The sequence below is a fragment of the Eumetopias jubatus genome, unplaced genomic scaffold (genome assembly GCF_037043125.1).
Source record: "Eumetopias jubatus isolate StellerSeaLion01/CBP00866 unplaced genomic scaffold, mEumJub1_p1.0 scaffold_4, whole genome shotgun sequence".
Lineage (NCBI taxonomy): Eukaryota > Metazoa > Chordata > Mammalia > Carnivora > Otariidae > Eumetopias > Eumetopias jubatus.
In genome coordinates, this window is record NW_028274810.1 from 124,383,242 (window position 1) to 124,409,592 (window position 26,351).

Here is a 26,351-nt window from a genome sequence, read left to right on the forward strand (position 1 = left end):
ATATTTGAAAATATTTTTTTTACCTTTGTTGTTGATAGTTTTGCTGGATTCACAATGTAGGCTAACATTTTCTCTAAGTACTTTTGTGATATGGTTGAATTGTTTCCTAAATTCATTATTGATATGCATTGGATTTCTGTACCTCTGGATTCATCTGTTCTGGACAATTCTCAAACATTTTCTCTTCGGAATGTATCTCACTTCATCTTTTTATTTTCTTATTCTGATCCCACTGACTAAAAGGACAAGGGAATAGAGGCATACCTTGGAGATACTGCGGGTTGGTTCCAGACCACTGCAATGAAGTGTCATACGATAATGTCAAATGAAGTTTTTGGTTTCCCAGTGCACTTATGTTTACATTACACTGGAGACAATTTTTTAAATTTTTATTTTATTATGTTAGTCACCATACATCATTAGTTTTTGATGTAGTGATCCACGGCTCATTGTTTTCGTATAACACCCAGTGCTCCATGCAGTACATGCCCTCCAATTTTTTTTAATTTAAATTCCATTAGCCAACTTATAGTAGTACATCATTAGTTTCAGATGTAGTGTTCAATAATTTATCAGTTTCGTATAACACCCAGTGCTCATCACATCACATGCCCTCCTTAATGTCTGTTACCCAATTACCCCATCTTCCCACCCACCTCCCCCCCCCCAGCAACCCTCAGCTTGTTTCCTATAGTTAAGAGTCTCTCATGGTTCTTCTCCCTCTCTGATTAATTCCCATTCTATTTCCCTCCCTTCCCCTAGGGTCCTCTGCCCTGTTTCTTCTATTCCACATATGAGTGAAACCACAATTGTTCTTCTCTGATTATTTCGCTCAGCATAATGCCCTCCAGGTCCATCCACGTCAGTGTAAATGGTTAAGTATTCACCCTTTTTGATGGCTGAGTAATAAGTCCATTGTATATACCACATTGTCTTTATCCATTCATCTATGGATGGACATCTCGGCTCTTTCCACAGTTTGGCTGTTGTGGACATTGATGTTATAAACATTGGGGTGCAGGTGCCCCTTCAGATCACTACATTTGTATCTTTGGGGTAAATACCTAGTAGTGCAATTGCTGGGTAGTAGTGGAGACGATTAAGTGTGCAATAGCACTATCTAAAAAACAATGTACATACCTTAATTTAAAAAAAAAAGCTTTGTTGTTAAAAAATGCTAGCCATCATCTGAGCTGTCAGTGAGTTGTAACCGCTGATCACAGATCACCATCACAAATATAATAATGGAAAAGTTTGAAATACTGAGAGAATTACCAAAATATGACACAGAGACACAAAGTGGGTAAATGCTCTTGGAAAAATGGTGCTGATAACCTTCTCGACACAGAGTTGCCACAAACCTCCCGTTTGTAAAAAATGTAATTATCTATGAAACAATAAAGTGGAGAGCAATAAAACGAGATATGCCTGTACTATGTACAATAAATGCCCATAAACTCAATAATTTAGATGAAATGGACCAACTCCTTGAAAGACCCAAACTTCCAAAACTCACTCACCCAAAAAAAAATAGTTAACCTAACTGTATCTATTAAAGAAATTAAACTTGTAGTTCAAAATCTTCCAAAAAAGAGAACTTTAGACCCAGATAGCTTTACTAGCAAATTCTACCAAAATCAGACCAAGATATTAGACCACCACAAGTCACTATCTTCAGGAATACGGACATAAAAATACTCAATATTAGCCAATCAAATCCATCAGTAGATAGGACAATCCACTGTGACCAAGTTGAATTCATACCAAGAACACAAGGCTGATTAAAGATTCAAAAACTAATCAATGGGGGCCCCTGGGTGGCTGTCAAGTGTCTGCCTTTGGCTCAGGTCATGATCCTGGGGTCATGGGACGGAGTCCCACAGCAGGCTCCCACTCGGCGGGGAGGTTGCTTCTCCCTCTCCCTCTGCCTGCCACTCCCCCTGCTTGTGCTATCAAATAAATAAATAAAACCTTTAAAAAAATCCGTGTAATTCACCATATTGAGTCTAAATAAAAATAAACCATATAATCATCTCATTGAATACAATGAAAACAAAGACAAAATCCAATACCAGTCATGATAAACACTTCAGTAAGTGGAAGGGAACTTCTTTAACCTAATGGTCATCATGACCATTTAAAAATCTATAGCTAACGTCATACTTAATAGCTAGAGACTGAATACTTTCCCCCTAAAATGGGGGAACACAGCAAGGATGTCTGTTCTCGTAACTCCAATTCAATATTATACCAGTACTTTGGTCAGTGAAAGAATGCAAGAAAAAGAAAAGGCATACAGATTAGAAAGAATTAAGTGTTTTTATTCAGAGACCATATAATCATCTATGTTGAAAATCTCCAAGAATCTACTAAAAATTTCACTAAGTGAGCTAGCAAAACCAAAACATATCATAGTCCTACATATAAGCAATGAATAATTTCAACATGAAATCTTAAAAAATTTCCAACAGCACACAAAAATGAAGTACTTATGAAGAAATCTAACAAAATACGTAGTTTATGTATGCTGAAACTACAAAACAGTGCCCACCCACCCCAAAAGTTATAAATAAATGGAGAGGTATTTGTTAGGGTGTCAATTGTTTGATTTAGAGATTTAATACAACTTTGATTAAAATCCCTGCAAAGCTTGTGTGTAGATATTGACAAGCTGATTCTAAAATTTATATGGAAAGGCAAAGGAACTAAAGGAGTCAAAATAAATTCAATTCTCAAAAAAAAAAAAAAAAAGAACAAAGTTGGGAAGACTACTATCCAATTTCAGTGTGGTATTCAAAGGACAGACACACTGATCAAGGGAAAAGACGGAGAAGCCCAGGAATACAACCCACACGAATGTCAACTGATATATATATATTTTTTAAAACTGCTTTATTGAAGGACAACGTACACATGATAAAATTCACTTGTTTTATTTAAGTGTACAATTATTTTGGGGGGACATTTCCAGCACTCCACAATGATGTATGCCCATTTGCAGTCGCTCCCCATCTTCACTTTAAAGAACCACCAATCTACCTTTTCTCTACAGGTTTATCAACTGATTTTTGATAAAGGTGTAATGACAATTCAATGAGGAAAAGAGAGTCTTCTCAAGAAATGGTTCTCTAGCAACTGCATGTCCATATGCAAGAACAAGCCTCGACATAAATCTCACCCCATATGTTAAAATTAGCTCGACACGTGTCCAAGACCTACACATAAAACTGTAAAACTTTCAGAGGAAAACAGGAAAAATTTGCATGACCTTGGGTTTGTGATGAATTTTTTAGGTAACTGCATCAAAAGTACAACCCATTAAAACAAATGGATTTCACAGAAATTAAAAACTTTTGTTAACAGACACTATTAAGAGAGTGAAAAGACAAGTCAGATTGGGAGAAAATATTTGCAAACCACGTATCTAACAAAGGAGCTGTATTTAGAATAATTTATGGAACTCTTAAAGCTCAGCAATAAAACCCAATTTTCATTTATTTATTTGTTTTTAAAAGATTTTATTTATTGGAGAGAGAGCACGAGTGGGGGTTGGGGGTGCCGTGGGAGAGGGAGAAGCAGGCTCCCCACTAAGGGGGGAGCCCGATGCGGGGCTTGACCCCAGGACACTGGGATCATGACCTGAGCCAAAGGCAGAAGTTAAACAGACTGAGCTACCCAGGAGCCCCAATAAAACCCAACTTTTAAAATGCGGACAACAGATCTGAATAGGCACTTCAGCCAAAATATATGGGTGGCAAATAAGCATAGGAAAAGATAGTGCTCAACATTTTTCATCAGGAAATGAGTATTTCAGCCACAAAGGAGTCACCACTGCAACAGAAATTCTGCTTCACTGCTAAGTGGGATGCAAAATGGCAGTCATTTGCGAAGACAGTGTGGCAGTGTCTTATAAAGTTAAATATACACTTACCAAATGAGTCAGCAATCCCACTCCCAGCAAAATGAATTATGTTTATATTACAAACCTGCACGTGACCATTAAGTGATGAACAAACCTTGACACATCCATACAACGAAGTACTCAGCAAGAGAGAGGATGAGCTATTGATTCACACAACATGAATTTAAGATGCATTCTGCATTGCAAGAGGCTAGATTTAAAAAGCTACAAATTGCACAATCCCACCATTTCTGTGACATTCCAGAAAACCAAAATTATAGGAATGGAAAACTTGTTAGTGGTTGTGAGGGGTCGGGTGGGGGACGGTGAGTAAAAAAGGAATTTTTAGGGTGATGGGACTGTTCTGTATAGTACTGCGATGGTGGGAACATACCATGCATCTGTCAAAGCCTACACAGAGCGAATTTTATGGTATGAAAAACTCAACTGAGATGTAAGAGACCCCAGATGGAAGGCACAGCGTGACAAGCAAATCTGTTTTACAAATATCTGACATAACTTCAACGAAGGAAGTGGGAAATAAAGGGAGCTGAATTAAGTTACTTTGGAAAATGGTGCTTGGAGTAGCTAGTGTAAGGCTCAGGACAAAACCAGTCCTGGAACACTGTACCCCAGTGGGGCCATTTTTCTCACAGGGGTACAACTTAACTATTCTGAAACCACTTTATTAGTATTCTAAGGTTCAACAAATAAGCAAATAAATTGTAGATAAAGAAGCCAGGGTTCTCACTCTCAGAGAAAGAAGTTACAAATGAACACAGAGGCAAAACTAGAATGAACCTTGCAGTGCTGGTTCAGTGAGTATAACTGAATGTTTAATTTAATATATATAGAGAGAGAGAGACCTAGAAATACTTACAGAGATGTGTACTACATACTGGTTAGTACGCATATTAGTATCTCTGAGCACATTTCACAGAAAAGGCATAGAAGCAGTAGCACTGAGCACACCCAACACCCAGATCCTGGTATCTAAATACCAGTCTCCAATGAAACCAACCAGGGCTTCTTGAAGAAATAGCTAATTCTAGGGCCTGCATCCAGGTAATACTTGGCATTGCTAGAAAGTAAAAATATGGTCTTAAAAAAAAAAAAAAAATGAAGGCACATCAAAAGAATTTAGGAGTCAACCTCAAAGAGTTCCCAAAAGCCCAAGCTGAAACAATTTACACTATTAGATTTTAAACTAAAGTATAAAATAAATAGCCATGGTCACATACTAATATAAACAAAGGATCAAATAAATAGAAAAGAGGAACACACTTTAAGAAAAATTCTAGATAATATATACAGATACTACCCTCCTCTCCTTGACTATGGGCTAGACCTAGTAATTCAGCGGGAAAATACTTTACGGTAGAAATACCTAGCAGACACCAACTAAGCCAATGAAGGAATATCACCAGTAATGCCTACTGACATCACGTACCCTATGATGTGTAGAAGGGCACATCACCTCTGTGTATCCTTCCTGATAAAGCATAACCTCAAATCTAATCGCAAGAAAACATCAGACAAACCCATTTATTAAGGAACATTCTACAAAATAACCAGTACTCTTCATACTGTTGAGGTCATGACAGACTAAGAAACTGTCAGAGATTGGAAGAGACAAAGGAGGCATCAATGACTACATAAATGCAATGTGGGGTCCTGGACTGGATTCTGGAACAGCAGAAGGACATTAGCGTAAAACAGATAAATACCAAATAAAGTCTACAGTATAGTAAATAGTACTGTCCTAAGATTAATTTCTGAGTTTTGACAGATATGCCATAGTTTATAAGGTGGTAACATTACGGGAAGCTTGGGGAAGGGTATAGGAAACATCTCTGGACTATCTTTGCAACTTTCCTATAAATCTGAAATGAAAAGGTCATTAAGGAAAAGTATAGGAAAGCCACAGCACTGAAAGCATGGCTGTATTTAAGATGAAGAAAGGGACTTACAGATTATATACACATTTTTGCAGTAATTTGATCAACACCACAGTTTATTTGTAAACATATTATATGTGTCAATAATCAAATTGACAACACTTTATACATTTTGTTCCAGAATATTAACATCATATCAGAAAACAATCCACTGTACTCAGTTACAGAATTTTGGTACTTTAAAATCTTTAAATACAAACTGTATTTGAAACACTGAACATAAAATAGAAACATGAATGGCAGAGAAGACTGACAACATTAAGTAAAAGAAACTGATATTCCCCCCAATAACAAATACAAAATCATCTGATTACATATTTAAAATGAAAGAATGAAAGGAATCGAGAAAATCAGGTATGTTTTTAAATGACATAAAGTTGCATTTCTTTAGACCCACCTGAGAGGTGAAACTGTACCATACCAAATTCTGTGCCCTTTCTGATATTTTTCTCTTGGCTTTTAAAGAATGTTTCCCATGGTTTAAGCACATTAAGGGGAGAAAAGAAAGGGGAGGTAGCACAAAGCCAAATGAAATTATGTTAAAATTCTTTCATAAGTCTTCTTTGGCAAACGAAGTCTACACTTAAAATTTAACGTTTTGTTGAATTCGATCAACACTTGTAGGATTAGGAGATACATCTTTCCATGAGTTAACATATGGATGAAACAAAGCCAAATTCATAAAGCAAAGCACAAAAGCAGCTTTCACATTTTACTAACAGCTTGAAAAAGCAGATTCTTCCTCCTTAAAAGTACGAGAGGTTTTCAACTGGGAATCAGAACCTTTCCTCATTCACAGGAGAAACCAGAGTTGTCCACCTGTTTTTCCAGTACTTTCCCTAAAATTCATGATCACTATTAGGTTCTAATTCTTCCTCCATTATCTCTCAAAGGAAATATAGCAGCAAATCACTCCCATATTTGAAGTTTTCAATTCACTACCAACTGGGTTCACTGCCAGCAACTACAAATTATTCAATTCTTTATTAGTGTACATGTCATTACAGTAGGCTTAGATTGTTAATACAGGAATAAATAAAATAACTACAGCTGATATAAACAAAGCAAATGAAAATGAGATTAAAGAGCCCTGATCAAGTGAAATACTTACAACTTTCTGTTGAAAAACTATAAAAGTTACATACATACCTAACAGCACTAGGAATGTACAGTATCAATTACTGGAAAAATAAATGAGTGATTCACAGTCATAAGAAATTATTTTAATATTAGTATGTATTTTTCCTTTTATAATAAGACAAACATTTATAACATACACTTGATTTCTACCTCATATAAGACAAAGTAGAAAAGGAAATGTTACTGCACTTACCCCAAAACACAGCACTGAGTGTGTGCCACAGGTGACCTGCTCTGAGATACTCAATTCTATAGGTAGGCCATGGTACTGAATGCATGGTTCTGTTAACAGTTTTAAGAAAGGCATGTATTTCCAGAAGTATGTTAAATACACAAATACCAGTTCTATAAATAACAAAAATTATCAGCAAAAATGTTTAGGTTCTAACATTCCCAAATTTTCTAATGCTTTAAGTGTTTTAGATATATGTTGTCTGACCAGTTAGTTTGGTTACAGTTTTAAACGAGCAAACCATTATCCTATGAGAAGAGCTACACTAAACTTATAACACTGCACAAACTTCCCAAGGAAGGTAACTTAGAAAATCTAGAAAGTGACTCCAATTATTCTAATTACCATTTGAGATCTAAAAGAATCAATGACTAAAGAAACATTTTGAAATTACTCAACTTTTCTTGATCAGTTCCTCCAAAACTCTTCACATAAATTTAAGATCCAGATTGCCTAAGAATGTCTTCAAAGTAGGTTTATCACCAAAGTGTTTTTGATCAGAAGACACAGCCTTAATGCCCCTAATATGTAATTCTAACCTAAAATCACAATCCTTGGTTTCAAAACATCAAATTCGATTTCATAACAATTCACTGGTAAAGCTACTAAACAAAAAGTAAGTGTGGGTGAAAACACACAGCAGCCACAATTACAAGAATGGAAAACAAATTCTACTTTTCCATAAAGACTCTATGAAAATATAAAGCCCAAAGTGAGTGACAACAGAAGTCCACATATAAACGTTGGTTTAAAAATAGAATGTTTCCCAAAGCTTCTCATGAGATGTCAATGTATAGTCATAGTGGGAGTTGAGACCTTATAAATCAAGGTTAAGTTGTACATAACTATGCTGATTTACATACCGTCGACAGTGTTCAACTCATATGCATAATTTACAGACATCCACAGAAATTCGTAATGCCCCATCGTATCCTCTCTCAAAACTGGATGTTTATTGTTTTATAGTTTTGCTACTTTAAGTACCAAGAAGCCTTTTCAGAGGAAGAGTTCTGACTCTTCCCGTGATCCCCTAAAGAGTAGGTAACAAAATATAAAATTAAACAAGATTTATGTTTGATAAACTAACATATAAAATTACCACTGCAATATTCATAGTGACTGCTTATAAACAGAACAGTCATCATAAAGCCTATAAAGTATATATCCTCAGTCTTATAAAAGAAATGCAGATTGTCTCAAGGTAAAAAATACAGTGCAGACTGCTAAAAAGCTCTTTGTTGCATTAGGAGGTGCAATAATGAGGAAAACTTCAGAAAACGCAAACGTGTTCCCCAACCTTTTGCATCGGTGAAGCGTGAATTGCACTGCGGCAGCACGATGCTTTTTAGTGGCCGGCACTATAAAGCTAATGTTAAGAAAGAAAAAAGGCAGAAGTGTGAGCAACAAATGGTGGAACCAAATTATTGCAAATGGAGATTAGCAGTAAGAAGCGAGGAAGGTGACCGTCCCCTCCATTCTGATAAGACGCCATCTTTAAATATTAAGTTCTTTGCAGGAAGTGGAACGCCCATCTCGGCGCAGGAGGGCTGTGAGAGCACGCTGGAGAAGCTGGCCTCTGCGGGAACATCCAGGGTTGAAGCACCTTCCTAAAAGACCAAGGAACAGGAGAAAAATCCTATAACCAACACTTTACCAAACCACTTCATACAGCTCATTATAAATACGGACTTTGATGACCCAAGAAATGTTTAGGGTTCGCAAGGCACTGCGGGAGACGTGAAGATCTACCTCACAGACGCCGAGATAACCAGTGGCAGGGTATCACCGCATGCGATAATGACTAACACAAGTCAGACTACAAGTGCTTAGAAATAAATAGAAATAATGGGCCACGAGACTGTAAGAGAAGACAAACGTTCATTCTTAGACCTAATCTCTAAAAACCCCTCATATAGCATCAAGCACCAGAACACTCCATGGGCCTCCTGGGCTCTCAGATTCTCATATTTAGCGCAGACCTCTCCCCAGGACTCCAGGCTCACACACCCACCTATCTGGCATCGGCTCTTGGGTGTTTCACCATTCATTCCACACCTACCACCATGTCCCCAACCTTCACTCTCCAAGCTCCTCCCCTGTCCTCCCTACTCTACACACCGAGCTAGTCCAGAAACTGGAGAATCATGCCTGACTCCTCCCTTCCTTTCACCCTCAATCTTTTCCTCACATTGAATTAACTGCCAGGTTCTAGCAATCTACCTCCAACATGTATCCCAAATTACTTTATTCATTCACCATAGTCAAGGCCAGTGGTCTCCAAAGTGGGGTATGGGACTATAAAAATTTCAGAAATCCCATATTGATTACTGCACCCTTAACAAAATTTCTATTTTTGTGTATGTTTTATAATACTTACAATTTATTGATATAACAGTACATACGGGTAATAAGCAAACTTTTATTATGGTTACATGCAAAATTTGGGGGTACTTTTAATTCAAAAGGGAGCTCAGCTACCAACAACTCTCACATGGTCTCTGAACTGGTCTTGCTTCTATGCTTGTCCCTTTTTAATCTGCTCTCCAAACAGTAACTAATCTTTTAAAACAGTCAAGCAGAAATAATGTCATTCCTGTTTAAAAGTCTTCAATAATTCCTCTTTGCACTCGAACATAAAATACAAATTGTTTACCATACTCCAGAAGGCCCTGCCCTCCCCTACTCTTCATCCTCACCTCTCGCCAACCCCCCCACTTTCATGAGGCTTCTGCCACACCAGCCTTCTTTCGTTTCCTCGTACACAGAGTGTTTTCCCGACCCAGGACCCATGCTCCTACCAAGCCCTGCATGGCATACTCTTTTCCATCCCTTAGGAAATTTCAGTTTATATATCATCTCTGTCCATTTAAATCAGGTCTCCCTTTGGATTCCATCAGATTCCAAGGAGTTTGGCTCCTTCAAGGTGCTTACTGAAATCTGTAATTACTTACATAATTCAATGTTTACTTGACTATTTACTGTCTCAAACATCATTATAAGCTCCACTAGTGCCTTGGACAGCACTTCTTCCCCGGCATGCAGTAAAGGGTCTGGCATAGGGCAGACCCAAGTATTTATTGAAAAAATAAATGAAACAAAACTCCACACTACTGTAACGTTGGATCAGATATTCTGAACAGAAATACTCCAGTCCAAAAAAAAAAAAAAAAAGTTTGTCTAGAGTATCCTTTCTTTCCCTGGGGGAGTGGGGAAGACAAAAGGTCTGAAGCACTGGCTTGCGCTACAAACAGCCCCATCAGCAACCGAGAATCACTGCAGTTAAGGGAAGAGTATCATACCCAGAAACCAGCACCTAGCATGGTACATGGCTCACAGTAGATGCTTACCACATTTCTACTGAATAAAGCACTGGCATAAAACAAAGAGTTCCAGCTTTAGACCCTCTTCACCTGGCCAGTAAATCATGTACAAGAAAATGAACTTCCTAAATCTCAACATCTTTATTTATCAATTAAAATTAATGCTTATTTCATTACTGCAGAGGCCCAAGATAAACACGGAAGTGTTCTGAATCCTATAAAGCCCTATGCAAGCAGCATTTGCATTTTTTTGAGTTTTGTTACCTGGAATGAGTGAACAAAGTTAAGGACTTGTAGAGAGAGTTTTCTACTGGAATGTAAGAGGTTCCGAAGGCTGGAAAACAGGGGTAAAAAGTTTAAAACAAACATGACAACAACAAATATCTCACAAGAGTTTAACTTCAGCATCTTAAATGCATTTATATATGTAAATACATTCTGATTAATCACCTAAAAATTTTTTTAAAATTTCAATGGTTCTCGTCAATGAAATCTCTGCCCGTTTTAATATTATTAAAACTGGGTGTTAATCGTGCCTAAAAAGACCATTTTGAAATAAAAAGTCATGTATAAAACCAAAACTGAGAAGTTACTGTTACGAAAAGCTTATACTATTAGCATACATAAATGTTAAATGAAAGAGAACTTTTAAAATGAAAACTCAAGAAGAAATGACGATTATGATACAAACTTCAAATACCCAAATTAATTTTAAAATACACGCTGATAAAAAGTCTGACAGATTTACTATACATCAACCCACTGAAATCAAATATTTTTCAAATATGGAAACTGGTAACAATTATGGTGGCAACTTTATTTTTTTTTATTTTTATTTTTTTTTAAAGATTTTTATTTATTTGACAGAGACAGACACAGCGAGAGAGGGAACACAAGCAGGGGGAGTGGGAGAGGGAGAAGCAGGCTTCCCGTGGAGCAGGGAGCCCCAATGAGGGGGCTTGATCCCAGGACCCTGGGACCATGACCTGAGCCAAAGGCAGACGCTTAAGGACTGAGCCACCCAGGCGCCCCTGGTGGCAACTTTAAAGCTGTACAGTATTCCTACTTTTTTTATTCATGTAGGTGACTTTCAGAGAATTACTGAAATTATGTGTCAATTGAGTACTTTTAATCTTCTGATAAAGTATATTAAGCCAACTGAATGAATTACTTATTATCCAACTCTGTTTTCTTAAATGAAGAAGTCAAGGAGACCTGTGGACATCAGCTCTCCCAGCCGCCCTGCCACGACAATCAGATTCAGGGACATTCCTCTCTGTTAAAACAGTTTCAAAACTTTTACAACACTGCCTCTTAGCAATGGCTCCCAATGGATCAGAGTCAGCATGCAAGATAAAACCTCCATGTCACCTCTGATAAGTAATATATGCTCATTTTAGAAAACGTGGAAACTGAAAAAAATTTAGAAATTCAGCTATAATTCCAACAAAAGAGATAATCGCTATTTACATGACATAACTTGAGTGTGTGTTTGCTCAGAGGGACAGAAGGGCACAAGGGCAATGTTCTACAAACACGTACACATTACAAACACTAGGCATAACCTCGTATAAGCACGCTAATTTTATCACACTCTTACCAAATCTTGGTAACTACGTTAACATAATTAAAATTAACCAAAATATGTGCCCCCAATGTTTGCATGTGTCCAATTTTTGAGATGCTGAAGTTTAATTTTGAAAAATACAGTAAACCCTTAAACTAGCAATCTTTATTCAATCAACAAATAAACACAAGGCAATTACTATGCTCATGTGTGAAATAAAAGAAAATAAGACATGGCAACTGACAGCCTAAAAGTCTCACAGATGAAAAGATGACAGTGAACATAAACCCTTACCTCTCTTTTCTGCAAAGGCCATGTGTAGCAATTTTTCTACAAACTTTCCGATTTAATTCAGAACTAAACAATGGAATTCCAAAGCACAGCTCAAGAGGAACCCAATCTGCTTCTGCTGTGGCAACTACAAAATGATATATAGTTAATTAACCACATATGTGTTTACATATATTATGACTGACCAGGGTTTCTTAACAGATGTCCAGAAATTTTCAGATTCCTCCCACCCCTGTGGTCCACCAATGGGCTTAGCAGGAGAGAGGATTTAGAGGGGGTCAGAGAATCTCTGCAATGGGAAAGAATCTTTATTGAGTATGTACATGCTTCTGGGGACAAGGTATATAGCTTTCACCAGATGCTCAAAATGGCCTTTTACCAAAAGAAAGACACTGCAAGACATCGACAAGATGAAAGAATTAAATGAAACTAAAGTCATTGTTCTCAGGTCATATTTTTCTAACACTTTCATTGTTATTCTAAATATATAAACATGTTTCCTAGTAAATACTTATTAAAAGGTCCATTATGGATAATCAGAACAGACAAATGACAGCCAAATGATTTAACAGAAGTTATTAAATCTCAGAGACTAGTCTAAAACCACAAATAATTCTTAAAGCCTTACCAGAGTTTTGTTTTGCTGCCGAGTCTATAGCTGCTTCCTCAATGACCATTTCAAAAGACTCTGTACTCCCATTTACGTCTGAGCCAGAAGCCAAGTCAGGTTCTCCTTGCAATGAAAGGACATTCACAGTATTAGGATTCTCGTAGTTGGCACAAGTCGTCCATCAGCCCTAACGGAAGAGAAGACTTCCAGCAACAAGAATGACAATGGAGAGCGAAGGGTCTTCAGCCTAAAGCAACTGTTCCCAACTAGGGGGCAAACCTGACCCCCAAGAGACCTCTGACAACGTTTGGAGACCGATGCAAAGGTCATGAATGGGGACAGGGATGCTACTGATATCTAGGGATGCTAAACATGTTATATTGCACGGGACAGGCCCCCACAACAAGGATTATCCAGCTCAGAATGTAAATAGTGCCAAAGTGGTGAAACCCTGACCCAAGGAAATGACTCAAAAGGCAGAACTCAAGTTCAGACTTTCACTTAGATCATTACCGAAGTCGCTTCTACCCCCATGGGAACATGCAGTCAGGTTATGTCATTCCTCTTCAAAATTCTTGGACTCTTCCTACCTTCCAGCACATAAGATCCTCCAAGATCTCCTCACCTTACTTCTCTACTCTCGTTTTCTACTATTTTCCAACAAATTCTTTCTTTTGGCCAAGATGAGCTGCTCTATTGCCTGATTCTCTCTGCCTGAAAGGCTGCTACCCTCCAAATAAACAAACATCTTTTATATACCCAAATCCTCACTTTTCAAAATTGAGTTCAAACTTTACCTTCTCTAGGAAGCCTTCTCTGATAGCTCAGTTGGGCTGAGATACGCCTTCTCTGTCCTATGGTAGCGCATTAAGCTGATGCCAAGCTCTATCGCAGACTTTTAACACTACACAGCAAGCTGATCCACTGGCTTGTCTCCCTTGCTAGGGTTTTTTTTTATTCCTTAGGTCTTAGTAATTTCAATCCTTTCAGCACCTGAGCGGGTACTCCATAAATGTTTGTGGGATGAAAGAAATAAAACATGACTGTAGCAGACATGCTTTGAAATGACTGCCTAACCTACACCCCGTTTGGAAAATGCCCTGAGATACGTGGCACGCAACTGTTAAACTTTACTCAGATCCTCTGGCCAAAAGTAAAGGACCAGGGCTGGATATTTAACCCAAAGGGAGCCAATCCAATGCACTGGATGGCGAGCAATCCATCATATTTACTCAGGATTTCACACAAAGAGGCTCAGGGAATCGACGTCAATCAACAACAGACGTCTGAGCTGAAGGGTTTCCTAGAGTCACGGACCAGAGCTGCTGGTACCTCGGCCACCAAAGCTGCCTACAAGCCAAAATTCTGCCAGAGCAGAAACAATCAGTAAGCAGGAGAAGGTGACATGAAAATACATTTTTTAATTAAAAAGAGAAAGGAAAATCAGTTGTTGTCAACATGCAGGCTGGGCTGGAGACAGGAAGAAGGAGAACGAGGCCAGGAAGGCCAATGAGCAGGAAAGGGACACAGACTAGCATGACAGTCATGGTGAATTTAAAAAGGAGAGAAGGGAAGACAGGATATGAGAGACATTTCTAAAGACTACTTCACAGAACGTGGAAACTAAATGGACAGCGTGGCGAAAGAAGGAAGAGACAAAGATAAGATTCTAGGCTGGGGTTCCTGAGACAGTGGTGCCTTTTACAGAGAAAGGTTCAACCGGAAAAACTGTTCATTCTACTTTAGAAACATTTTTAGACAGAGACTGAAGTTTTGAAGCCATCATTCCACAAAAGAACTTAACTGAAAGCCCACAGAAATGGAGATGACAGTCAAGGGCTAACACCCCACAGCCACTCTGTACTCCAACCCCAGGCCAGCACCCAGTTAGCTGGGCACTTAGTATTTTCTCCATCCGAACAACTGATGCTTGTCCAAATGATGTCACAGAATATTTTCTCACCTTAGTGAAAAAATACCAAGTATTAAATAATTCAACATCCCCACAAAAGTCTCCCTGCTTCTTAAGTGTTAAGATTGCGATCAACTCCATACAATGATCTTAATTGTTGGCTGACCTCGCTCATCAGAAGCGTCACTGAGTTTTCTGCTTGCAAGTTGGCTAGAAGCATTCAACATGGTGACATATCCACAAAAATGCTGCAAGTCCACTTTGTTCCTTAATATTTGCAATGCTTTATGAACACCCATATTGACACGAGTAAACTCTAAGGATGAAGATTGACATCACATTATAAGTAAACAGTCTTATAACGCAACATCAAAAATGTAAATATACTTTTATTAAGCAATTCTTAGAACTACTTTTATACTTTAATCATCAACAATGATTCCAACAAAGAACTACCTGTGAATGTGAAAGGATGGTGTACACGTATTATTTACAGCCTTCAGGAGGCATTTATTGTATCAAACCAAATTAACTGCTAAGCAAGCAAATAGGACCAGTCAGGGGCAAATTCTCTAGGCTTCTCTTTGTGGTTCTATTCTGCCTCAAATGCTTACTTGTTGGGCTTCTGCCAGGAAATGTATTAAATACACACCATATTTTTTTGAGAAATTTTTAAAAGTAAAATTATTCCTATTGAAACTAAAGTTAAAAATGCACTTGAAATTATATCCTTAATAAATTAAATTTTAGTGCAAGTCCTAATAGGTGAACTTATGAACAGAAAGATGCTTTATACTCAAATACGAAGATTCCTTTCTTCTATAATTCACACAATAATCTCCCAAGGCAAGAGATCTATTAATCAGTTTTTGAGATTTTATAAATTTTAAGATCCTATTGTCCCTAGCCTGTATCTTCAGGTGAACAAATATTTTTCCCACAGAATTTATAAAGTGTCAAAGGATTAAATAGCAAATTTTAATTGCAGAGAAGTACTTATTTCTCAAAAAGGGGTTGTTTTTTGGAAGAGAAAATTCATCTCCAAATTTCATGCACATTTATTCACAACAGGCAAAAGAGAGAACTGAATTTCAAATGCAAGGCTTCTGCATTCTAGCTATGTGAGGAGGAAAAAAGTATTTTAAAAACCTTCCTTTTTCCCTACTTTGGGGGGAGTCAGGGAGAGTGGTGACTATCATTTTAGAAGAACATTAAGTTCTTATATAAATCATCCTAAGTTAGATTACTTGAACCATTCACAGCCCTCTAAATATTCAAGCAATGTGGCTCTTCTTTAAGAACCAGAAACGTAAGATTATAGAACAGCAGTTTTACATGAAGTGGGAAATACAAGTGCTATATGAATATACATCAGTTTTAATCAGGTAACTTTTTTTTTTTAAGATTTTATTTATCTATTCATGAGAGAGAGACAGAGAGAGAAGCAGGCTCCCAAGGAGCAGGGAGCCCGATGCAGGACTCGATCCCAGGACCCTGGGAACATGACCTGAGCCGAAGGCAGACACTTAACAATCTGAGCCACCCAGGCGCCCCCATCTTTGCTAATACTCTTTTAAAAGCATGTTAAGACCCTAGAACTTAAGAATTTTAAGAATTCACTTCCTATGTTTTCTACCAAACTACTGACAAAGATTAATGATAAAGAGGTCAAATAGATATAATTCAAAAGTAAGATACCTCCTTGTAGTTCTGTTTCATCAAATGGAAATGGTATGTGGACAGTTTCTCCTATCCCATGCAAACCATGTCCCTAAACATGAAGAAACAGAGTTGAAAGGTATACAAGAAACCTGTATTTCCAAGAACAAACAGATAATCAAACAATAAATGAGACTATGCCATGTGATGGTATATCCTACATTAATATTCCATTAAAAAGCTCTCAACAATTTATTTTTTTCTCCAGCAAGCAAAGACCATCTTTTTTTTCTATTTTTTTAAAATTTTTATTGTTATGTTAATCACCATACATCATTAGTTTTTGATGTAGTGTTCCATGATTCATTGTTTGTGCATAACACCCAGTGCTCTACGCAGAATGTGCCTTCTTTAATACCCATCACCAGGCTAACCCATCCCCCCACCCCCCTCCCCTCTAGAACCCTCAGTTTGTTTTTCAGAGTCCACCGTCTCTCATGGTTCGTCTCCCCCTCCGATTTACTCCCCTTCATTCTTCCCCTCCTATCTTCTTTTCTTTTTCTTAACATATATTGCATTATTTGTTTCAGAAGTACAGATCTGTGATTCAACAGTCTAAGCAAAGACCATCTTAAGTGCATATTAACTTATAAGGCCACCTATCTCCAATGGAGCATATGGCTAATGAGAAACAAAGAGGCCAATTTAACAGGTACATGAGGTGTGAGACAAGCGAAGACTGAAATCAAGCACACTCACGCGAGGGTTAGGTGTAGTTCTGAGAGGAAAGTGGTAAAAGAATCCCATCATCAATCACCTGGTGTACCATGAACTGGGAATGCAAAACTCAAAAACCTGCACTCCGTGACACATATTCAAAATTATATAATTATAAAAGCCCCTCAATAAGGGTTAAATAAATTAATGAATGTATTTTCAAGGCAGCTGCAGAAAAAAAGAAAAAAAGAGGAAGCTCCCAACGAACTAAAACAGAAAGGTCTCCACTTGCTAAGTGAAAAAAGCATGGGACGGTACTGTGCTGTGGCTCGCGCATGCCTCGCACATGCATAAGAAATTCTAGACGGCTATAGTAGAAACTAATAAGTGTATCTGATTTAGAGGAGAAATGAGGAGAATGGGGCAGATAGTGTTAGAAGTGCAGTGATACTTTGTGCATCTTTTAATAGTGTTTTATTTCTGAATCATGTGAAGGTTCTATCAATTCAAAAATTAAATTAAGAAAAATCTTGAGTCTAACCACTCCACTCCCATGCTACACATAATAATTTAGTTCTAGCCATTGCATTCAATTAATGTTCATTTGAATTCTGTTAGTTTTAAAGTGTATTTTTGTATTTAAATCCCCAAATTTGTTTTGGTGTAAGAATAATGAGCATGAAGAATTGAACGTTTATGTGCATTTAGTGTTGTTCTAATAGAAAATTTAAGTTAACACTGGGAATCTCTACATTTTTCCCTTTCAAAAAAACCTATACATTATTGAAATTCAAAGTACTCCGATATAAAAGAAAAAAATCATTTCAGAGAAAAATCGCACTCATTAAGATGGTTCATATAACAACCTGAACATATTTCTTCGGACAGCTCCCTTCTACTTTGTTGGTACAGTTACGACTTAAACCCTAATCAAGACTGTTATGATGACAGCACGGCTTTAATCAAACTCTTAATTTTGTTGTAAGTTCCAGCATGGTGAATTTCTTCCATACCACTTACTAAAGGAGGCATTCTTGTTGAGCAAAAACAGAACTCTGTAACCAACACTGAAACTCCTCTGTCTGCTTCTCCTACCACTGCCAGGGCACAGCGAACATCTCGGGAGAGCTTCCTGGGTGGTAAGCACAGGACTCTACCCATTTCATGCAGATTATGCAATTCGGTCATCAAGTTCAACAACCTTATAAAGACAGGATCTGTTATTACTTCCAGTTTGCAGGCAAAGGAATTCAACTGAACTCGCCCGAGACCCCTACGAAGTGGTAGAATCAAGATGTGGATATAGGCAGACGGACTCAAGCCCACAACTAACCCATTCCGTTACGTCATCTCCCACAACGAACCCCTCCTCCATGTTCCTCCCTCCTGGCTAACGTGTACGCTGACCATGGTTTCAAGGGGCTTCACGTGCTGATGCAGACACTCAAGTCAGTGTCTCCCGTTCAACTCTTGTCTGTATTTCAAAATATTTTCAATTACCGATTAGATAGCTCCACCATCCAAATATCCCCCAGGCACCTTATACTCAACATTCACCAAACACAACACATCAGCCGACCCCCATCGACTAGCTCTTCCTCCTCTAGTCTCTCAAGTAGTGATATCACCATTCTTCTACCTTCACAAGCCAATACCCCAGGAATCATTCTCTTCCTCTTCTCATATCCTTCTCAGACATGTGATCAAGTCTACTAATTTTAATTTGTAATAACTTTTGAATCCATTTTTTCCTTTCAGTTCTTATTACCACTTCCTGATCTAGGCTGTCCTCACCTCTCGACAGGACTCCTACACTAAATCCTAACTGGACCTCTTGCTTCAGGTTTCTTATTACCCTACTGGTTGGGGTAGCATACTTGGGTAGCATACTCTCCAAGCTGATCCTCCCAAAACACACTGACCACAGAAATTCCCTGCTCAGTACCTTGTACTGGCTGCTATCATTCTACAGGGTACAGTCTAAGCCCTGTAGCAAAACAGTCAAGGTACACTCCATTCCAGGGCCTGCCTATATCAACACTCATGAGAAACTACTCTGAGCCAGGTGCTGTTCTAGGTACTAAGGAAGTAGCAGTGGAGAAAAAGAAAAAAACAATCTCTGCCCAGAGACTTATTCCTGCTAACCCTTCTGCCTGGCCTGGCTCTCTTCTGTATCATCCTTCTATACTCAGCCTGAGTCTCACTGTCTCTGATGAGTGTCCCCCAAGCCTTTCTCCTTGCCTCAAGGCTGAACTGGGTACTATTCTCTAATGGTTACACTGTAAATAATCCTATTCAGCACTTAGCAAAAAAACTGAAACTAACTGCTTATGCAACATTTCCCACCAGACTTAAATCCCTTGAACTCAGGGACTGTGTCTTATTTGTATATCCACATTAATTAGCACAGAATATGGCACATATGATTGTTAGTTGAATAAATTAGTGAAATCTTTATTGAGAACCTACTATGAAGCAGAAAGCATGCTGCACACTTCACACAGTCTTATTTCATTCTATAATCCTAGGACGACAAACTGCTTATCTCATCATTAGCTGCTACTATTACTTTTTGTTGCTCTACAGTAAATATTGCCATCTCCGTTTTACAGGTGGGAAACTAAGTATAAGAGAAGTATCTTCAAAATGTCACACAGCTCATTAGCACATGAAAAGATGCTCACCATCATTAGGCATCAGGAAAATACAAATCAAAACCACAATGAGATACCGCTTCATACCCTAGGAGGGTTATAATAAAACAAGTCAGATAATACCAAGTGCTGGTGGGAATGTAAAATGGTGTAGCCACTCTGGAAAACAGTCTGCAAGTTCCTTAAACAGTTGCACATGGAATTACTATATGATCCAGCATTTCCACCCCTAGCCACATACCGAAATGATAGCACGGCCACACAAAAACCTATAAATGACCATTTATAGCAGTGATTACTATTATTCATAATGGCCAAAAGGTGGAAACCCACATCAGCAATGGATGGAAATACAAAATGTGGTCTATTCACACAACGGACTCTTATTTGGCCTTAAAAAGGAATGCAGTACTGATTCGTGATGGACTGATGCACACTACAACATGATGAGCCTCGAAAACACTCTACGAAGTGAAAGAGGTCAGTGACAAAAGACCACATATCACGTAACTCCATGTATGTGAAATGCCCAGAATCAGCATTCTAGAGAGAGCCAAGTAGATCAGCGTTGCTTAGGGCTGGGGAATAGGAGAGTGAGAGCTAAGCGTTAAGGAGTTATGAGGTGATGAAAATGTTCTAAAATGAGCATGGAGATGGCTGTGGATACCTGCGCCCACACTAAAAATCACAGAGTTGGTACGATGTAAATTGGTGGACTGTATGCTATGTGAATTCTAGTTCAACAGAACTCCTGTAAGTACAGCCACATGGGCAGCAAAAGAGGAGCTGGAATTCAAGGCTGGGTCTAACTCCAAAGTCCATGTTGTTTCTGCGATTCCCACACTGCCAGACAAAGGCCAGGACAAAAACCCACAGCTGATCCCTTGCATTTCAGCTTTACAAATTTCAAATTACTGACATCCGCCTGCGACTCGGCAGAAAGCTAGAAAAATTATAATCTTCAAAATCAAAATCCAAAATTGGTTGTTTCAAATAAAAGCAACGGTACCTGAATCAAAACTGCCGAATGTGTCAAAGCATCATTCAACATCGTGAGCACATTCGATGTAGGAACTACCCCAGGATCATGACCCCAAGATGTTATGAGTAATCGATCATAACCCTAGGGGGAAAAATGAATAAAAGATGAATAAAACGGCATTTAGAGATGTTAAAAAAAAAAAAAAAAATTTAAGAAGGTCACTATAATGCTGCTTACCAATTTCTACCCTCCTCAAAAAGAAAGAAAGAAAGAAACATGGTTCACACAACGTACCTGAAATATATCTGGCAATTTTCGAAGTCTTGTACCTTTGGACAGTAAAAGAGATGGTGGTCCTTGCCCAGTGATGTAGTAAATGTACAGTTTAAACCAGACAGAACTGACTTCTGGGATAGCTGGTCCAATATGCTGTGATCACAAAACGGGGAAGAGAAAGTTGTAATACTTAGCTAAAGCAGCCAAATCTCACAAGGAACCAAGAACGGTCTTACAAACAGCTACTGCCGCACATAAATGTTAATTGCTATTATCCTTATGAAAATAAATTTCAAATGCTCCATTCAAACAGTTTCAATTTTATCCTAGAACTGAGAAAGCACGTCTTATGCAATTGGGAGAATGGACTCTGGAGCAGAACACCAAGGTTTGAATCTTGGCTTTGTCCCCTAAGCCGTATCATCTTAAGAAGGTCACTTACACTCTCTGTGCCTCACTTTGCTCTTCTGTAATGTGGCCCTAAAATATCTACCTTGTAAAGACACAAGCTTAGAAGCTTGTTCAAAAAGGTTTAAAACAGCACCTGTCATATAATAAGCTCTATTTCAAAGTGCTAGTTACTGTCATTAATCACATGTGATTTTTCACAAAAGGGGCTATCGAACCTTCCATCCATCTTACCATTCATTCAGTTCATGGAATCCTACTATGCCTAGAAGTCATGTTACAGAATGGGAGGAAGTATGTATATGTGGTTGCGGGGGGAGCACACGAAGAATAATTTTTTAAAATGTTGGTAAATGCCAACCTATAACCACACCTACTGAATAGAGGACAAATTTGGGGGTGTGAGAGGTATGCTCATTAAGGCAGCCAGAAGAGCACAGCAATAAAATCAACCTTGTACAAGGATCCCTTCCTTTCTTCTACACCATTAACCTTGCACATCTAGGAGACCAGGCAGGATGTAGCACTGAAGAACAGCAACATGATCCCCACTCTCTGAAAATGGTACAAGGCCACAATGTCCTTGCTAAGTATACAAATACACAACTGAATTTATTTTTAAAAAAGATGAGCTGTAATGTTCATAAGTCAATTCTGAGATACCTAGAGTTCTAGTTTTCAAGCACAATCTTTCCTTTCCGGTTTATTTAGCAAACAAAGACCCACCTCTAAGACATTTTCTTTTTCCTAATTAAATTGACTTTATTCCTGAAGGCAATCCAGGCTTCCTTCCTAGAGCATCTAAAACATTCTCTTTAAAATACTGCAGTCCTTCGGCTCAGGTCATGATCCCAGGGTCCTGGGATCGAGCCCCGCATCAGGCTCCCTGCTCAGCCAGGAGCCTGCTTCTCCCTCTCCCACTCCCCCTGCTTGTGTTCCCTCTCTAGCTATCTCTCTCTCTGTGTCAAATAAATAAATAAAATCTTTAAAAAAATAAAATAAATAAAATACAATACTGCAGTCATCAATGTAGCGCCTGGGTGGCTCAGTAGATTTAGCGACTGACTCTCGGTTTCAGCTCAAGTCATGATCTCAGGATCCTGACACTGAGCCCCATGTTAGGCTCCATGCTCAGTGCAGAGTCTGCTGGAGAATCTCTCTCTCCTTCTACCCCTCTCCCCACTCATACTCGCATTCTCTCTCAAATAAAATCTTTAAAAAATAATAAAATACTGCATTCATCAAGAAAATTTCAATGTGTCACAAGTCACTAGACGATACATGAGTAAAACACACCAATTCTGTATCACAAGCTGAGCATCTTACAACGGCATAAAATACAAACTTGCTTTCTGAGTTACTGATTCTAATATTTGGCATCTGCAAATTGAGAAATAACACAATCAAACCGGTAAACCTCTTCTTCAGGTCACCACAAGGAAGTGTGAAAGGACACCACTCGTAGTGCTCCAAGTGGCTCCTTACCTGAGGGGTGCAGCTGCTCACAGGCCGGATTTCATTGGTGAGAGGAGCCATGGACACGAGCAGTGTGTAATTTTTGTTTAGAACTCGGCTGCAAGTTGCAGGGTCCAAACCAAGAAGGCTCTCACAGCGCAACAGATCCAGAGGAAAACCTGAATTATGAGCAAGCATATAGGTAGGCTGAAAGACTGACAAGGTGGAACAGCAATGTCTAAGACAAATTATTGGTAACTGCCTTGGTGTTTAAATATTGTTTCAAAAGACAGAGTATCTCTATTAATAAAGTGCCAAATTCCCTCGGAAACCACGAAGACACTTTAAGATTTAAAGCTAACAGTCTTTATTCCCTGACCTAGGAAGATAATGGTCTACTGGTGTTCCTTTTACATTAGAAATATGTGTTTGCTCTACCTTACTTCCTCTCTATCCCCAGCCACTCCTGGGCAGTGGCATATTATGAAGACCTACATGCCACAAAAAAGCTGTGTCCTGGCCTCCCCCGATTTCTGCAAAGAGCTTCACGGCCAAGTTCAGAATCTGGTACAGGAACAAGAGTTCCTCATTAACAATATATGCCCAAGTCTGCAGGTCCATAAAGCAGGAACTCCCTCAGCATGTACCAGATTTTCAGTGTTCCCGTTCTTAACCCTTTCAGAAAATACCAGTCCTATTGGTTCTCTAAAAAAGATAGGTAAGGCTGAAACATCAGGAGCCCAAGTTAGCCCATCTCCCCCTCAAGCAAGAATGAATCAAAAAAAAACATATGGCCTGCTGGAAGGGCCCAGAAGCACTGAGCACAACTAGCCCCAGGACTTTGGTCTTTAATACCATATTCTAGTAAAAGAAACCAGGCTCCTAGGAGAAGAGGCTGATTCCAAGACTGAGACAGAAGTACAAGAGAAGACTGTTTTGCCAGAAAGTAAAGAACTTCTCCAAAAGTAAGGATTTTTTTAAAAGATGGAGGCATGGCACAAGGAAACTGGAGACAGCTTGAAGAGAATCCTACTGGCAAAATCGGAGACAAGTATAGCACACAAATAATTAAGGGAGAGCAGTGACTAATTATAAGCCACTGAAAAAAACAGGAATTCATCAATCCATACTGAGAATATAAAAGAATGCCTAGTCCCGACTGTTACTGAAAGAACTGGAGTTGGAAAAAATGATCAATTTACAACCATCACAGTAAAGAATGGTTCAGGCAGGACCACCACTGGATGCTCCATCTGGGGGGAGAGATTGATGAGGAATAGGGTATGTGCATGGTCTGAAAGTATCTGCCCACAGATTACTTAGTCACTGCAGGTGGGGAGAATATTTAACTATATAGTAGAAAAATCAAAAACACATTAACTGGGTGATCAAAACTAACATCACAACAGGGGACAGATGGAAATCACATGCCTCCGAATGTCATACCCTTAGAAAAACATGACGTTACTTAGGTAATACTCTGGACTTGAGTGCATAACCCGAACCTAATCACAACAAAACATCACACATACCCAACGTGAGAAACTTTCTAGTAAAACCAACAAAAAGGGACAATATTCTTAAAAAATAAGAATGTCATAAAGGACAAAAAAAGCTTACAGATTTGCTCCAGAATAACGGAGACATGACAATTTAATGTAGTATCAGATCTTAAACTAGATCCTGCACTTGAGGGGGAAAAAATGCTATTAAGGACATTACTAGGTCAACTAATAAACTGGAATACGAATGGCAGGCTACTTTTTCAATATTAAATCTTCCGAAGTTGATGTCAGGGAATAGCCCTATTCTTAAGAAATGTATCCTGAACAGTTTTGCGGAGAAAGACCATGATACGCAACTTACTCCCAAATTCTGGGTTAAAAGTAATTATACTATTCTTAAATTCTTAAAATTTTTTTTGTAAATTTAAAATATTTCCAAATAAAATGTTGATAACGGAGGAGAGAGAGTCATACAGACGTCAGGAAGAGCATCTGTTACACACAGCCGACCAACCAGGTGGGACAGGAGAACGAGATGCGGCTGTAAGACAGGTCTGGCTGGAGCCAGATAGGAGGTTCATTTTGAAGTAAAATGAGAGTTGAGCAGGTGGCTTAGGAAAAGGAGAGAAGGGGAAAAATTCTATAAAGACTAGAGAAAGGGCGCCTGGGTGGCTCAGTCGGTTAAGTGTCTACCTTCAGCTCAGGTCATGATCCCACGGTCCTGGGACTGAGCCCCGTGTCAGGCTCCCTGCTCTGCAGGGAGCCTGCTTCTCCCTCTGCCCCTCACCCTGCTCATGCACAATCTCTCTCTCGAATAAATAAATAAAATCTTTAAAAAAAAAAAAAAAGACTAGAGAAATTTATGCTTGATTATATACAACAAATCAAGAACAAATTTAATAAAACTGAGAAATCACAACCATGAGTGAAAAAATGTCAGATAAAAAAAATCTTAGTGAGAAATGAAAGATCTAACTGGTACCAAAAACAGTCAACTATCAAACCAACCTCAAAAGTTAGAATAATACTTAACTACTTTCATACAGATAAGGTTGAGGTTTTTCGTTCAACTTTAACTTTTTGGTACATAGACTATTCATGGTGAAAAACAAAGTTTAGTCCAGACTACTAAGCAAGAGATTGCTTATGAATGAATCAATAAAAAGTCTAAGGTTCAAGAGAAGATAATAAAAAGGGATAGAGCAAAAAAAAAAATTTATTTTCAAGAAACATGGATTTAAGTCCCATCTCTTCCACTGACTAATCATATAGGCCATTATGACTAAATGGGCAGGAGACCTGACCAAGACAAACTTCGATTTCTTTACGTATAAAATGAGTTACACTTGCCTGGTCCTAGCACTAACATTCTTGGACGCCATGATGGGCAGGAAAGAACAGCATATTTCAAGATGTCTCTAACAGAGTATTTCAAATATTCTAACCCATTATCTCCCAAAGTCACTAGAAGTCCCAGTAATTTCAGAATTTTTACATACAAAGACATCTTCAAGATTGTGTTGCTCATTGCTTAGGTCACATGATCTACTCGGTAGCCAACGAATGGTTACTATTATCGAATGCTTATGAATAAGTGGTTTGGCCTCTTGGCACTTGCTGACTTAATATTCTCAGTTGTTAACTACTTATGAATAATCTCAGAAAGAGCCCCAGCATGGAATCAGTCCTAATTCTGCTAAAGTAAGACTCTGACCCTGATATGCTAGGGCTGAAGAAGCCAGTCACGAGAAACTGAGTGTGTCC

The 26,351-nt window shown here is 38.5% G+C and overlaps 1 protein-coding gene across 1 annotated transcript in view; it reads right to left on the bottom strand.

Annotated features, from left to right (window-relative positions):
- Positions 1–5,183: 5,183 nt before the first annotated feature.
- Positions 5,184–26,351, bottom strand: part of FAM91A1 (family with sequence similarity 91 member A1) — a 43,813-nt gene continuing 22,645 nt past the window's right edge. The window contains exons 16-24 of the mRNA XM_028105616.2: positions 23,113–23,261; positions 21,238–21,372; positions 20,971–21,084; positions 16,630–16,702; positions 15,098–15,247; positions 13,038–13,142; positions 12,413–12,536; positions 10,816–10,885; positions 5,184–8,838 (exon numbers count right to left, since the gene is read on the bottom strand). Coding sequence (XP_027961417.1) covers positions 8,653–8,838; positions 10,816–10,885; positions 12,413–12,536; positions 13,038–13,142; positions 15,098–15,247; positions 16,630–16,702; positions 20,971–21,084; positions 21,238–21,372; positions 23,113–23,261 — 1,106 coding nt within the window. The 3' untranslated portion in view covers positions 5,184–8,652. The remainder of the gene's footprint in view (positions 8,839–10,815; positions 10,886–12,412; positions 12,537–13,037; positions 13,143–15,097; positions 15,248–16,629; positions 16,703–20,970; positions 21,085–21,237; positions 21,373–23,112; positions 23,262–26,351) is intronic.